We start from the raw sequence: 16,971 nt of genomic DNA on the forward strand, positions 1-16,971 counted from the left end.
TGAAACCAATAGTGATGCTAAATGTAGTAGCTGGTTTAAATTGATAATCAATAAATCTCTCCATAGTAATTAAATATTAATTGTGGTAGAGCTGAGTCTCTGATTATTCTGTTCCTCCCACATTTTCCAGCTAATGATCTTAAGACCTACTGATGATTTCATGATGCTCCCTTGAGTCAATACACTGGGAGATGCAAAATGATGATATCCTAATTCTTTTCTTGCATAGATGGCAGCTGGAATGATTGTGCAAACAGGAGCTTCCCCTCTTATTCTATTTCTCTCCTTTCTCCCTTTTCTTCTTTAAATATCACCATTGACGCATGGGTTTTAAAAAACAATTTATCGTCCAATTTTTAAGAAATGCTCAAATTGTCCCAAATTTGGCCCATTGCGGCCTGTTTGCACTAGATCCTATGTCATTGGTCATAAATATATAAAATAAATGGTTCAAATCAAAGCTATGTAGAAAGATCAACCCAGAGAAGTCTTACTCCCGTCTCCTTTACCACTTTCTCTAGGCTTAATCATTTCATTAGCTTTTCATTTCTAATTTTTATGTTTCTTTTTGCAAGAATAAGTAAAACTTAGATATACCAACACACATACTTTGTCTCACCATTTTTGTTGCCAGAACTAACATCTGATGTACACTGTGTGCACATTGCCCTCTAGCTCCTAATATATCATGAAGTCATTAGCAGATCCTAGAGATCTTCTTTGTTCTTTTGACGGTTGCAGAGGGCTGTGTTGTGTATGTGTACTCTAATTTATTCAACCAGTCTTTCATGAACAGGTTTTTAGGTTGTTTTTCATAGTTTGTTACCACAATGAATAATGTTATGAATACAGTAGTCCCCCTTTATCCACGGTTTGGCTTGCCAAATTTTCAGTTAACTATGGTCAACCTCAGTCCACAAATATGGGCATATTCTCTACAAATAGAGAATTCAAAAGTTCTAAATTGTGCCCCTGCTATAAGTAGTGTGATCAAATCTCACACTCTCCTGCTACAACCTGGCAGGCTCACGAACCAAGCTTTTGCCCAGTATATTTATGCTGTATTTACAGCCTGCTTGTTAGTGACTTAGTAACTACCGCAGTCATCGGATTGCCACAGTGATGCAGTGCTTGTGTCCAGGTAACTCTTACTCTATTTCATCATGGCCCTAAAGCACAAAAGCACCAATGCTGACAATTCCTATGTGCCAAAGAGAAGCCATAAACAGCATCCTTTAAGTGAAAAGGTGGATGTTCTTGACTTAATAAGGGAAGGGGAAAAATTAGATGCAGAGGTTACTAAGATGTGTGGCGGGAATAAATCTATCTGTGAATTGTGAAGAAGGAAAAAGAAACTTATGCTAGTTTTACTGCCTTACCTCAGCTTGCAAAAGTTATGGCCAGAGAGAGATCCAGGCTTGGCTAGGATGGAAAAGGCGCTACATTACAGGGGTCTACATTATCCACCATTTCAGGCATTCACTGAGGGACTTAGAAGGTACTCCCATGGATAAGGAAGGACAACAATATGCGGCCAAATACCCGTCAACAGTGGTTTTACCATTCTATCTTCCCACAAACAAGAACTAAGAGTGTTTTCTTTCCTTGCATATAGAACCGGTATTGTAAGTGTTTGAGGTTTTGCCAGTCTGGTAGGTGAGAAAGAATATCTCGTGATAGCTTCAATTTGCACTTCCTATGTAATGAATAAGCATCTTTTCTTATGCTCAAGCATCATCTATTTCAAGTGGTTTAAAAATACTTACCTCTTTCTTCATAATTTCCCGCTTGTCACCTTTGATGAGGCTGTTTTCACTTTAAAATCAGATGTCTGATGCCGTCTTCTAGTCAATTTCTCTACTACAGTCTTTCTCCCTTTCAACTATTAACCAAATTAATCTTCTAACATCTCTTCCAAATTTTCTCTCTCAAAGAACCTCCAATTATTCCCTTTTAAGCACAGAACACTTTTAAACTTAGTAGTCTGTAATGTAGAATTTGGTTTTCAACCACTTTCCCACACTTCTCTTTGTCTGTTCCCTTATATTTACTTCTGAAAAATTAGTTCACCGGATGGCTTAATATCCATGGCGGGAATTCTCTCTCCCAAAACCCTTTTCCTGACATTCTCCAAGTTGGAAGACCCTCCACTGACACTCTTCCCTCTTATCTCTCTGAATCCCACACCAGCTCTCAGGCTTGTCCCAGGTCCAATCTTCTTGGAAGCCTTCCTGGACTGCTTCAATACCCAGGAGTTTCCCTGTTCTTTTGGTGCAGATATTTGTTTGCTTATTCAGCACTTAATTTATATGGCCTTTTATTTTTGTAATTACTTACATTTTTAAAATCTTATGTGTTATTTCCCAAGAGTAGATATTACAGTCATTTAATGAGAAAATATTATTAGGGGCCAGCGCTGTGGCACAGTGGGTTAAAGCCCTGGCCTGAAGGGCTGGCATCCCATATGGGTGCCAGTTCTAGTCCCGGCTACTCCTCTTCTGATCCAGCTCTCTGCTATGGCCTGGGAAAGCAGTAGAACATGGCCCAAGTCCTTGGGCCCCTGCACCCAAGTGGGAGACACGGAAGAAGCTCCTAGCTCCCAGCACAGCTCTGGCCATTGCAGCCATCTGGGGAGTGAACCAGCGGATGGAAGACCTCTCTCTCTGTCTCTACCTCTCTCTGTAACTCTGTCTTTCAAATAAATAAAGTAAATCTTTAAAAAATTTTAAAAATTACTAGATTTTTATTACTCCATTTCTAAGTCAAAGTAAAGGCACATTAACTTCCATTTTGGTTAGGGAGGCAGCTGCGGAAGCCTTTGTGTGTGTGTACACAACTTGCTGAGACAGGATGCCTTCTGGGCAGTGGCGAGAAGGGAGTAGCGTTCAGCTGCTGGCTCAGGCGTATGTACGTGATCTGGAGATTCTAGTGGAGGGAATATCTGAAGTCCCCACTGACTCTGAAAGGTGGCTGGGAGATGGTGAGGCACCTGCAGCTGGCCAGGATCAAGATGCCTAGGTGGAGCTGTCTCAGGGAACATCTGCCTCTCTGTGGACTGGATGGGCTTGCAGGGCAGAGAAAAAACTGCACCCAGCAACTGTGGGAGCCTTGTGGGCTGAAATGGTGGGAACTTGGTTATGTGAGAGGGTGCAGGGTGTAGCTGGGTATTGAGATCTACCATGCTCAACTTGGGTGTTACCCTGGATACGTGCCCCACCCTGGAACACTGACCAGAGATCCCTGGCCACACCCACCACACACCTCTTGGTATGCACTGAAAGTGTAGACATTCTACTAAGCCATACAGACATAGCTCAAAGATAAAAGCCATTGGAGGAAAAATAAATAAATAAATAAAAAACAACTCCACAGATGCCTAAAAAGAAATGCAGAAATTCAAGAAACAAGAATAAGGAAGACACAATAATCTCCCCCTCAAAAAAGGAACACAACAACATTTCAGTATTAGAATGTGAAGATGAAGAGATTGAGGAAATGCTGGAAATAGAATTTAAAAATCAATCATAGGATTATTCAAAAGCATTTAGAAGGCCGGCGCCGCGGCTCCCTAGGCTAATCCTCCGCCTTGCGGCGCCGGCACACCGGGTTCTAGTCCCAGTCGGGGCACCGGATGCTGTCCCGGTTGCCCCTCTTCCAGGCCAGCTCTCTGCTGTGGCCAGGGAGTGCAGTGGAGGATGGCCCAAGTGCTTGGGCCCTGCACCCCATTGGAGACCAGGAGAAGCACCTGGCTCCTGCCTTTGGATCAGCGTGGTGCGCCTGCCACAGCGCGCTGGCCGTGGCGGCCATTGGAGGGTGAACCAACGGCAAAGGAAGACCTTTGTTTCTGTCTCTCTCACTGTCCACTCTGCCTGTCAAAAAAAAAAAAAAAAAAACCCCAAAAAAAAAGCATTTAGAAGCAAATACACAAACTAAAGAAAACAATACGTGACATGAGTGAAAATTTTTCCCATGAAACTGAGATTTTAAAGAAAAATCAAAATGAAATGCTAAAACTGAAGAATTCAACAGATCAAATAAAAAATGCAGTGGAAAGTCTTAACAGCAGACTTGACGAGGCAGAAGAAAAAATACATGAACCAGAAGACAAACCTTTGGAAATCTTACAGTCAGACCAAAAAAAGAAGAAGAAAAGAGAAAACTTAAAAAACTTAAAAAGTGTTGGAGATTTATGGGATACTATCAAATGACCCAATATCCAATTTACAGTTCTTAGGAGTTCATGAAGGTGTAGAAAGAGAGAAACAGAAAACTTCCCCAATTTGGAGAAAGAAAGGGACATCTAAGTAGAGGAAACACATAGAACTCCCAACAGGCATGACCAGAAAACATTTTTACTATGACACATTGCAGTCAAACTCTCCTCAGTAAAACATAGAAAAGATTCTAAGATGTGCATGAGGGAAATGCAAGATTACTTTCAGAGGACCTCCAATTAAACTGACTGCTGACTTCTCATACGAAACCCTACAGGTTAGAACGGAAAGGTGAGATACAGTTGAAGTCTTAAAAGAAAAAGACTGTCAGCCCAGAATACTGTACCCTGCAAATCTCTTTTAAGAATGAAGGTGAAAAAAAGATCTTCCATAACAAATAGAAATTGAAAGAATGTGCGCCACATGTCCAGCCTTACAAAAGATGCTTAAGGATGTGCTACACACAGAAACACAGAAAGGCAGCCATTATTATGAAAGAATGTGCGGGCTGGCGCTGTGGCATAGCAGTAAGGCTGCTGCCTACAGTGCCGGCATCCCATATGGGCACTGGTTCAGTCCCAGCTGCTCCACTTCCAATCCAGCTCTCTGCTATAGCCTGGGAAAGCGTAGAAGATGGCTCAAGTCCTTAGGCCCCTGCACCCACATAGGAGACGGAAGAAGCTCCTGGCTCCTGGCTTCGGATTGATGCAACTCCAGACGTTGTGGCCAACTGGGGAGTCAACCAGCAGATGGAAGACCTCTCTCTCTACCTCTCCTTCTCTCTCTGGGTAACTCTGACTTTCAAATAAAATAATAAATACATTTTTTTTAATAAAGAAAGAATGTGAAGACAGAAAATTCCCAAGGAAATGTACATAAGACATTCAAAGTAAACAATAGGAATAGTCATGGAAAAATGGCAGGGCCAAATTGTTACTTATCAATGTAAATGGCCTCTCCAGCTAAAACACACAGACCGGCTGAATGGATTAAAAACAAGACCCATCTATTTGTTGCCTACAAGACACACATCTCACCAACAAAGATACATGCAGACTGAAAGTGAAAGGATGGGGAAAGATATTCCATACAAATGGAAAGCAAAAAAGGGTAGACGTATTCATCCTAATATCAGACAAAATAGTCTTTAACATAAAAACCATTAAAAGAGACAGCAAAGTGCACTATTTAATGATTAAGGGATCAATTCAACAGGAAGGTGAGACTATAATAAATTTTCAAAAGAGGGAATCAAAGTGGCCAACATACACATGAAAAAATGCTCAGGATCACTAGCCATCAGGAAAATGCAAATCAAAAGCACAATGAAGTTTCACCTCACTCCAGTTAGAATGGCTCTTATATAGAAATCAACAAACCACAAATACTGGCGAGGATGTGGGGAAAAAGGTACCCTAGTCCACTGTTGGTGGGAATGTAAACTGGTGCAGCCACTGTGGAAGACAGTATGGAGATACCTCAGAAATCCAAATACATACCTAACATATGATCCAGCCATCCCACTCCTGGGAATTTACCCAAACCAAAAGAAATCAGCGTCTGAAAGAGTTACATGTACCTCCATGTTCATTGCAGCACAATTCACAATAGCTAAGATATGGAACCAGATGTCCATTAATTGTTAACTGGATAAAGAAATTAGGGTATACGTACACTATGGAGTACTACTCAGGTGTAAAAATAAATGAAATTCTCTCGTTTGCAACAAGATGGACGCAGCTGGAAACCATTATACTTAATGAAATAATGCAGTTTCAAAAAGACAGATATCATATATTTTCCCTGATCCTAGGTAACTAATAGAGTACCTGAAATGTGATGTATTGGCATGAACTAGGCATTTTGAGATCTGATGATTGTTTACAGCCCTTGTCTCTTCTGTTGAGGAACATTTTTTTTCTTTCTCTTCATACTATTTGTTGAACTCTTTTACTTAGAGTATGGTTAATTATATGATCATTAAGCATACTGAAAATAGATCTTTGTAAAAACTAAGAGTGGGAATGTGGGGTAGGAGAAAGGGTTTGACCATGGGCAGGAGGGATGGTAAGGGGAAAGTGTCACTATGTTCCTAAATCTGTATATATGATATATATTCTTGTATATCTTAAATAAAATTTAAAAAAAGAATGCCTTCAAATATTTGATAAAAAATACTTCACTCACTTTCCCTTCGATTAGTGAATAAATATAATCTAAAAAACTTAGATTTACCTTAATTAAAATATCCACTCACAATACCAGTTAGAAAGACAAAGAATTTCCATGAAATACTCTTGGAACAAAATGGCATTATATAAAATGTTATCTGTTTGTATACAGACTAATAAAGAAGATAAATCTAATCCCAAAATAATAAAAATACTCTTATTCCATCTCAGAGTATCAAGTTCACCATTCTTCCAGAGAAAACAATCGTTATCAAGGTCATATGTTCAGCTTTCTTTCCTTGGAATGACAAATATTTTGGTTCACCCAGGAACTAAATGAGATCCCAATCTGGAGTTTGAGTTTTTCCTTAATAGGTAAAAAAGACACATGTTTGTCTATAGTACATGGAATATCTGCAAAGGAATAAAAATATCTTTAAAAAATCCCCCATATTTCTAACAGCTAATTATTACATAGAATTAAGTGAGGGCCGACGCTGCGGCTCACTAGGCTAATCCTCCACCTTGCAGCGCCGGCACACCGGGTTCTAGTTCCGGTAGGGGCGCCGGATTCTGTCCCGGTTGCCCCTCTTCCAGGCCAGCTCTCTGCTGTGGCCAGGGAAGAAAGTGGAGGATGGCTCAAGTGCTTGGGCCCTGCACCCCATGGAAGACCAGGAGAAGCACCTGGCTCCTGGCTTAGGATCAGCGTGGTGCGCCGGCCGCGGTGGCCATTGGAAGGTGAACCAACGCCAAAGGAAGACCTTTCTCTCTGTCTCTCTCTCTCACTGTCCACTCTGCCTGTCAAAAAAAAAAAAAAAAAGAATTAAGTGAGATCTCTCCAAGTGACAGATTACATCTTCTCTAGTTCCTGATTGTCTAGACCAGGTCCAAAGATGAGTACACCTGACTGAAATGGAATAAAGTTAAGTTCTCTCTAAAGGGGATGCCCCTCTCCCAAGAAGAATCTCAGGAAAATCTGCAGTAAATTATTCATATCTTTTAAAGTTTGTATTCATATTTAATGAAAAATATAAACTTTAATAATCCATTCTCTTCAATTCCTCTTTATAGTTCTACTATTCTATGAAAAACCATTTCTATTTTGTGTTGTATGTTGTATGCAATGTTTTATTAGAGAGAACATCAAATCTAGATCCTTGGGTATCCTGAGCCATGCCTCTCTGCTTTGAATTCTCAAATTCAACAAATATTTACACAAATACTCCTCTACTTACGATGGCATAAACTCATTATAAATTGAAAATATAATAAGTTGAAAATGCATTTAATACATCTACCCTACTGAACATCCTAGCTTAGCCTGACCTAGCTTAATATGTCAGATCACTTTTCATGTTCTACAGTTGAGCAGACTTAAATAATAAAAATCCTATTTTATAATAATGTGCTGTGTATCTCATGTAATTTATAGAATATCTGTTTCCAAAAAATCTTGGCAATTTGGTGCCCTGTGCAGTATTAGTTGTTTCCTCCAGAGACCACAAGGCCGACTGTAGGCTCCCTTGTTGCTGCTGCTGCCTAGCATAGAAAGAGAGGATTTTGCCACACATCAGCAGCCTGGGAAAGATCAGAATTCAGTTCAAAAATATACAAGGATACTTTTAACTGAATGGATATTGCTTTCACACTATCATAAATTCAAAAAATCATAAGTCAAGTTATCTTATGTCAGGGATCTTCTGTACGTTAATTATGCATTTATTATGTCCTAGGCATGTTGCTAGGTCTTGTGCAGGCAAAATGCAACACATCTCATGGGACTCCACCAGGGGCAGACTCTTGGAAGCTGAGTCTTGCCTCCTCTGAGATTGTATCCTTTGGCTGTGCTAAATCCCACCTGTGAGCACAGGAACACAGCTATGTCATAAGTCTCATGAATACTGCTAGGGGCTGGTCTTGTGTATCCTCTGACAGAGAACAATCCGCAGCCCTTGTGGCCATTTGGGGAGTGAACCAGCAGATGGAAGGACTCCGTGTGTGTGTGTGTGTGTGTGTTTCTTCCTCTCTGTGTAACTCTGACTTTCAAATAAATAAATAAAATCTTTAAAGAAGAAAAGGAGAAACAGCCATCAGACACATTATAATTCATGTAAAATATTTTAAAATCTTTCATAGTTTATGTATTTGAGAGGCAGAAAGAGAGAAGGAGAGAGAGATAGAACTCCCATCTGCTGATTCACTCCACAAATGTCTGCAATAGCTGGGCTGGACCAGGCTGGAGCCAAGATCTAGAAATTCTGTCTCTTGGTTGCAAGAACCCAAGCATTTGAGCCATCATCTGTTGCCTCCCAGGATCTACATTAGCAGGAAGCTGGAATCAGGAGTGCAGATTGGCTAAATCCTAAGCACTCTGACATGGGACTGGATGTCACAACTAGTCACTTAACCAACTAGGACAAACACCTGCACTTGTGTACATTATTTAAGAATTAAGGAAACATGGGAGTTGGTGTTGTGGTGTAGTGGGTAAACCTGCTGCCTATGATGCTGGCATCCCATATGGGTGCTGGTTCGTGTCCTGTCTACTCCATTTCCAATCCAGCTCACTGTAAATGGCCGGAGAAAAGCAGCAGAGATGGCTAAAGTGTTTGTACCTCTGTCATCCACGTGGGAGACCCTGAAGCTCCTGGCTCTTGGCTTCACCTGGCCCAGGCCTGGCTGTTGTGGCCATCTGGGGAATGAAATAGTGGATGGAAAATTTCTCTTTCTGTCTCCTCATCTTTCTGTGTAACTCTGACTTATAAATAATTTTTTTTTAGAAAGAAAAAGAAAGAATTAAGGAAACAAAGTCTGCTTCATTCTGGCACAGTCTAACTCCTTTCAACTTCCTAAGTGCTCTACAGAGCAAGAGCACCGGCCTCACAGGGTAGCTCAGGCCCACCTTAGACTGGGGAATCCAAATCTACATTTGAACAAATTCCTCTCACGGTTTGTGTGCACACCGATGTTTTAGAAGCACTAGTCAGCCAGTCGCAGGGTTTCATAGAGGCTCCATGAAGAGAAATTATTCCATGAATCTGAAGTTTGTGTTTTGTTTCAAAGATCCTACATGCTACTTATTTTCTGTATGTTGTGTGACTTACATTAATGTATGATCCTGGGGTTTGGTGGGCTCTCTACTTCTCAGTTTACATCCAATAGCTTACAACCTGTACCCCCTGCATTCTCCACTAGAGAGCCAGGAGTGTGAGGGGAGACACCAAAGGAGCCCCTGATCTGAACTTGGGGTTATTATATTTTCTTTTTTTTTTTTTTTTTTTGACAGGCAGAGTGGACAGTGAGAGAGAGACTGAGAGAAAGGTCTTCCTTTGCCATTGGCTCACCCCCCAATGGCCGCTGTGGCCGGCTCTGAAGCCAGGAGCCAGGTGCTTCCTCCTGGTCCCCCATGCAGGTGCAGGGCCCAAGGACCTGGGCCATCCTCCACTGCACTCCTGGGCCACAGCAGAGAGCTGGACTGGAAGAGGAACAACAGGGACAGAATTCGGCACCCCAACCGGGACTAGAACCCGGTGTGCCGGTGCCACTAGGCGGAGGATTAGCCTAGTGAGCCGCGGCGCCGGCCATTATATTTTCATATGGTAGACGGACAAGGATTTGTCCTTGCATAATGGGGATTCCCATCTTTCTTCTCTAAGGCTTGTCCTAGGCCTCAAACAATCAAGTTGTTTTATAAAGGAAACCCCATTCTCCTTTAAAGATTTATTTGAATGGCAGTGTTACAGACAGAGGGACACACACACACACACGCACAGAAAGGGAGAGAGAGAGAGAGAGTGAGAGAGAGAGAGGGAGAAATCTTCTATCCACTGATTCACTTTCCAAATGGCTACAACAGCCAGGACTGGGCCAGGCCCAAGCCAGGAGCCAGGAGTTTCATCCAGGTCTCCCATATGGGAGCAGGGACCCAAGAACTTGGGCCATCCCCTGCTGCTTTCCCAGACACATTAGCAGAGAGCTGGATCAGAACTGGTGCCCATATGGAATGCCAGTGCTGCAGGCAGTGGCTTAACCCACTAAGCCACAGAGCTACCCTCCCATCCCATCCCATCTCTTTACCCACAAGCTTTTGAATTTCATACACCACATGAATTAGAGTAATTAAGCATTTCTTCACTTGAGTTTGTTCATCATTCATCATCAAAATTTACCACCTTGAAAAGCTGAGTCTCAGACACCTTGAAAAGGGGTTGCTTAGAGGCATCCCACAACAACCAGCTAACAGCCAGAGGAAACGGTATTACCATCCTTTACTCAACTCGAGTTTCATAAAGACGAGAGACCTAATTATTGCCCCCAAATCAGTGTCCCCTCATGGCGACCCTGTTTCGTGCTGGAGTAAGCCTACATAATGAGGGCTGATGGTGACACTGAGGATGACCACAGTAGCATCACCCCCTACTGAAACAATGACAGGATGAGGATATGTTGAAAAAGAGTATCGCTATTTCAACTCATCAAGTAGCAGAGGAGGATGACATACCCACGCTGCAGCCCAGACATCCTTCCTCACAAGGCACACATTCTCCATAATCTGGGTCTTGGACTTCACCTACACAGCAAGAAGAGTGAAAAGCATAACTCATTTCCACTGAGCAGAGACAAATTGATCACTTCGAAAATATGTTGGTGTGTGGTTGATTTTTAACTAAATCATAGAGCAACTGTGAAGCCAAAAGCCATCCTTGAGCATATATGTGTCATTCACCATTTTATCTCCTATTAATCTAAAAGATTGGATCAGCTTGATTGGGTACAAGTGGAACAAAGTTGGACTCTGTGCCGTGGAACTGGTTTTGAAGTCAAGCTGGTAGATTTTATTTATTAAAGAAATCAGTTCTGCTTCTGGGGAAAATGGAATTGGATGTGTAAGTGAACAGCCTATGTCTCCCCTTTTATCTGTTCCACTGGAATTTTTTTTTAAGTTTTAAATCTTTCAGTATATTCACAAACATTAGCAAGAAACAGAAAAGCACACCTTCATCATTTAAAAAATGTCTCGGGACTCTATTTAGCATTAGACCAAGCATAATTCTTAACACAGAGCAGACCAGCATTCTTGCATAGAAAAAAAAAACAAAACTCTTTAGTTTTGTTTTTAATTTTCCTCTTCCCATTTAAAATAAGAATGCGTGCAATGACAGTAACACATATGATCCACCGAACAATTTCACATTTTCAAGTAGTTTTAGGTGGGATGATTCTCATTGGCTTCTCACTGCAACACTGCCTTGGTGCCAGGCTCTCCCTTTGACGAATGAACATGGGGAGATTGGACGTTTTGCCCAGGGTCTTGCCTCTGGTAATTGGGAAGGAGACAACTGAGGGCCAGGACTTTTGGCTTCCAATTCAGTTTTCTCTCCACCCTGTCTTGTCCACAACCCCTCTGCTCAAGGTCACTTCTGATGTGATTAGCTCTATCCCCATGACCTTGGACTGTGTCTGGGAAACTCAGGGAAAGAGTTGATGGCAAGGAAAAAGGGAGCGGCTATACCAAGGTTTCCACTTAATACATGGAGTCAACGAAAGTCATCCCAAGTGGTGACATCAAAACCAGGAAGGCAACTCAAATGCAGGATATCCAGAGGTTAAGCCTTCATCCCACCTCCTTGGCAGGGCCCCGTGCAGCCTCACCTTGCCCACACTCCAGCTTCTGGCAGGTGTGGTTGGTGGGCAGCAGGAAGTAGCCGCTCATGCATCTCGTGCAGATCTGTGGACTATGGCAAACCTCACAGTTGTCTGGGCAGGGCAGGCAGGTGTGCCCCTTTGCAGGGTAGTGGCCTGCTGGGCAGCTCTGTCGACATTCCCCCAGGTACAAGAAGCGCTCCTGGCCATGTTTGTCTGTCCATTTAGAGGGGAAATGAAAAAAGAGAAAATATCCCAAATTATCCATGAGGTTGATATATAAGACATTTTATTAAAAAACAAAATGACAGAGTGCTTTTGTTCCTGGGTGAGCAAGACTATACCAATAGAGTGCAAAGTGCTGTGTCTGTATCCTTGTAGTTGAAAAGTTTTCCTTGTAGGGAATAATTTTCCAGTATTTTATGTATTTGAGTGACTAGCAAAACTACAAATCATGCCCTGAAAACCTATAACTCAAAATGTGTTGAACTTCCCCCAGGGCTCTTTCGATATCCAAGGAACCTCTTAGACTTGAAGGGCTACAGAGGTCCCACGGGAATTAAGATGTGCTTAATGACAGACATGCTTGATGAAAGTACAATCTTTTAAAATGGTTTTGAATTATTATCAAGATTACATGCTTGTGTTAACTGTCTCGGGTGTGATTTTCTGCCCAGCTGCCAATTCCCGTGAAGACAGGCTCACTGAAGCACTAGACCAAGTGTCTTTGACTCTTTTACATGCATTCCCGAGGGTTTCCAATTTCTGTTAATGCTGGGCTCCATAAGGAAAGAATCAGCAGTACCCCCATTATGGCAAACTATGGTAATTTGTTCCTGGAGGGAATGGAAAATGCTAAACAGTTACAAAGATGCAATTAATTATAATGGATTATAATCAGTTACAAATATAAAAACAAAATTAAGATTAATATGTAGTAACTCAAACTACTCCCACTCTCCTGGGGATTTTGTGATGAATATGTCAAGGGCATCCATCTTCTCTGAATCTTACTTCTCATAAGATCCTGCTTCTGAAGCTCATGGATCTCCTAGCCTGAACACTCTCCGTCTAGTGTCCACTCGTCATATGATCTTTTCCATGAAGACCTGAAACTATTGACCTTCAATATGCAAGACCACTGATGTGTAGATAAAGACAGTGCTAACCTTATGTTGCAAACCCAGAAACTGAGTCAGTATCAGTATGTCAGATTGAACCACAGAAATTGCTGGTATTCAACTTTTTTCTACCTGTACGTATGGAAGTTTCAAATAGTTTACAGTAATATTTCTTATTTAATTAAAGCCCTGATTGAAATGTAATTTTCAAAACACATGGTTGGATTCTCAGTTTACCATCTACCTATTTTCTGATTGTGATTACCTCTCTGAAGTCTGCTGGTTTTTGTAGCACTAAGAAAAAAAGAGAGCTTTGACAGAGGTGGTGGAAAAAAATTTCTGCTCCTTCCAGGTCAGATTTAGAAGAACAATATCCTTTAGCAGGGGTGAGGAATGTTTGGCCCTCAGGCTGTGTAAGGCCTACAAAATCATTTGGTCTGACCTGCCAAGGCAACCCCAGGAGGGACTCAACATTCAAAACTCTATAGCAGGCTAGTGTTTAAGTTGTTAATTTTATATGATGCATGAATGATGCTATAAATATTCAAATGACCTTTGATCAAAAAAAGGTTTCCCACCCCTGCAAGGGAAGGAGTGCGTTGGGGAGACGTGATGCATATTTGGTGATTCTACAATTATAGATAAAGGTCATGGAACACAGAACTCTGATCTGGTGGAACGTGGGATCTCAGGAGATGGCAAAGATTGCCTTTCCCAGTTATGTTTTTTCAGTCACTCTACGAAATCCTAGCAAACCCCAGGGCTACCATGACTCCCTCACAAAAGAGTAACCAACTTGTCAGATGCAGGTGGGAAGGTCTGATGGAGAGCAATGGGGAATTCACTTCTCCTCCCTGCAGTGGTTGTGTTATCTCCCCTGCACCTTCACAGAACATGTACTCAGGATCCAGGTGTTGGAGGCAGTCCAACATCCAGGAGGTTCTAAATGTGTATTTGTTGAATGAGTGAGTAAATTTGAAATTGGAAATATTCAGTTTATCAAATATATCCAACTGGATCAATAATCTTAAAAAATGATAGCAAAATTTCTGAGGAAATGTTCTTCAATCCTGTTTTTATTGTTCAGATGTGGTTTTGTTATTTGAACCCCTCTGGGTATTATAATGTGGGCTTAAAGGATGAAGTTTGGAGGGGGATCTCAGTTTTTGAAAACATGCAAATCAGACAAGGAGAGGCCACTTAGATGCCTTGACCATGGCTAGATTTCTCCATAGATTGGCTCAGGATTATGTTAATATTTTGTCATATTTCTAATAGCTTGAGTAATACGTCAGCTCATTTACTTATGAGTGATAAGTCGGATAGTTCAAAGATTAAATATTATGCATAAGTTTTTGGATACTTTCCCAGGCTCTCCAAATTTAATTTTTTACAATAGCGTGTAGGAGAACCCAGTTCCAGTGGTAGAGAACTGATATTTTTGTTAGGCACCAAAATCCTTCATGGGATTTCATGACACAAGAATTAAAATGCAAGGAACTCCAAAAGAGGCTCAGCTGGGCTTTCATTTGTTCTGATGACTAATGAACTGTTACCAGAGCATTTCTTGGCAGCTAAGAAGAGAAGACGGGCCAGTGTGGAGACAGTGGGCCTGTAGAAGGAAAGGAACGTTGAAGGTTGAAGTCATGAGGGAAGAGGACTATGGGAAAGGATGTAAGGAAAGCTGGGATGACTCTGAAAATAAATTTCATGAAGTTCACTTCAACATTTGGCTTATTGTAGCTGCAGGGTGCTTGATTGAACTTAGCTTTGGGTCTAATTTGGTAGAAGATAAATCAAGAGGAAAATCTTCATATCTTTACCGACATGACTGGTGATTTGCATTGTCATAAGGATTCACATATAAACCTTAGTGAAGTTACAAATAGACAAGGGATGGAATCTCCCCCACACTGGTGGGAGAGGCTTCTGTGGGTAGATAGGTGTGACCGTGATCAGAAGATTTTCAGGTATTTATTATCTTTTCTAGCATCATCGCTTCATGGTCTCGGCTGCAGTTTCTGCACTAATACTTCCTGAACTAGAGACATCAAGCTGTAGTTGGCAGAGAATCTGCTAAATCAGGGATTGCTAAACAACATCTTCTCCATGAAGTCTCCTCTGCTCATTAGAGCTGGAAGTGGTGTTTCTTCACCGGCCTGTGGTAGGCTTTCTAATATTCTTTTCCTTATTTTGCAATACATGAGGACAACCCCCCTTGCTGGATTGTGGGGGGGGGGGGAGAGAGAATGTGTAAGAGATCTTCCATCCAGTGGTTCACCCCTCAAATGATCACAACAACCAGGACTGGGCCAAGCTGAAGAGAGGAGCCTGAAACTCCGTCCAGGTCTCCCAAGAGAGTGCAGTGTCCCGGGACTTTGGCATCTTCCACTACTCTTCCAGGCTTGTTAACAGACAGCTGGATCAGAAGTGGAGCAGTTGGGCCTTGAACTGGTGCCCATATGGGATGCTGGCCTCATAGCCTGTGACTTACCCCACTGAGTCACAACACTAGCCCCAACATAGCTTTTCAAATAGGAAATACAGCAGAAATGCTAAGCATTTTATGTGTAGATTGGTCCAAGTAGCTACAGGATGCTACTTGTTTAGTTGTTTAGCAACTAAACTTCACTCTAATTTTCTGCTATGTGTGGAAATTTAGATTGGGTGAAAACCTCACAAGTGAAGTCTTTGAAGCAAGAGAAACTCAAATGATCAGAGAAGCAAACAGATACAAAGAACAACAAGAACAATAATAGAAATGAACATAAGAATATTTAATATTCATTGAGTGCTATGTGCTTGACCTTATTCTAAATGCTTTCTTATTTTATATCACATAATTTCATTTAACTTTTATAATAACTCTAACAGATACAACCACTATCACCATCTTATAGGTGAAAAAGGAAATAGAATATGGTGGACTAGACATAAAATATGACAGAGATATAATTTGCTTATATATGAAATACAAAGAAATAATATAATTTTTATAAAGAAATGTGTTATCCACTGTTTTCCTGCAAATGCATGATACCTGCAATTTTTTCATTTTCCTCGGTTTTATTATAAGCAAGAATAGACAAATAACCCACCAGGAAAATGGTGTAAGTATATTATGGTAACTGACAGCCTCAGGATAGTGAGACAGCTGGTGAGGTGATAGTGAGACAGGTGAGGACTATGCAGAAAGAGAAAGCCAATGATTTGGGAAGTGCAGGCCCAGTGTTGCCACATCTTCTGAGCTCTCAAGAGAAACAAAAAAACTCAGATTTTTACTCAAAATTTCTCAACATTTAAATATGGGTGGGGGCCAGTGCTGTGGCGCAGTGGGTTAACACCCTGGCCTGAGGCACCAGCATCCCATATGGGCACTGGTTCAAGTCCCAGCTGCTTCACTTCTGATCCAGCTCTCTACTATGGCCTGGGAAAGCAGTAGAAGATGGCCCAAGTCCTTGGGCCCCTGCATTCACATGGGAGACCTAGAAGAAGCCCCTGGCTCCCGGCTGTTGTGGCCAATTGAGGAGTGAATCATTGAATGGAACACATCTCTCTCTCTCTCTCTGTAACTCTGACTTTCAAATGAATAAATAAATAAATATTTAAAAAATAAACATGGGTCAAATTTAGAATATTCTGTAGAACAAATATAATATGAATCTGGTCTACTGGTGACAAAGTAGGGTATCAGCGTGTGAGTGAGATGAGGCTAGGGAGGGAGGAATCAAGGGACAAGCTGCACAGGACCTTTGAGACTATGGAATATAATTCAATGATGGCAGGAAACTGAGAGGAGTTAAGCTTGGACACTAACGGTCA

The 16,971-nt window shown here is 41.5% G+C and overlaps 1 protein-coding gene across 3 annotated transcripts in view; it reads right to left on the reverse strand.

Moving 5' to 3' along the window:
• The window catches only part of PCSK5 (proprotein convertase subtilisin/kexin type 5), a 442,208-nt gene that overhangs the window by 82,765 nt on the left and 342,472 nt on the right, over positions 1–16,971 (reverse strand). For all 3 annotated transcript variants that reach the window (XR_001793338.4, XM_089336653.1, XM_051858772.3), the window contains 2 exons: positions 12,038–12,244; positions 10,887–10,955 (listed from right to left, as the gene is read on the reverse strand). Coding sequence is in view for 2 of the 3 variants with exons in the window: in XM_089336653.1 (XP_089192779.1) it covers positions 10,887–10,955; positions 12,038–12,244 (276 nt within the window). In the remaining variant the exon portion in view is untranslated. The remainder of the gene's footprint in view (positions 1–10,886; positions 10,956–12,037; positions 12,245–16,971) is intronic.

This window comes from Oryctolagus cuniculus, chromosome 1 (assembly GCF_051225735.1).
Source record: "Oryctolagus cuniculus isolate XC-2025 breed Fujian yellow rabbit chromosome 1, ASM5122573v1, whole genome shotgun sequence".
Classification (NCBI taxonomy): domain Eukaryota; kingdom Metazoa; phylum Chordata; class Mammalia; order Lagomorpha; family Leporidae; genus Oryctolagus; species Oryctolagus cuniculus.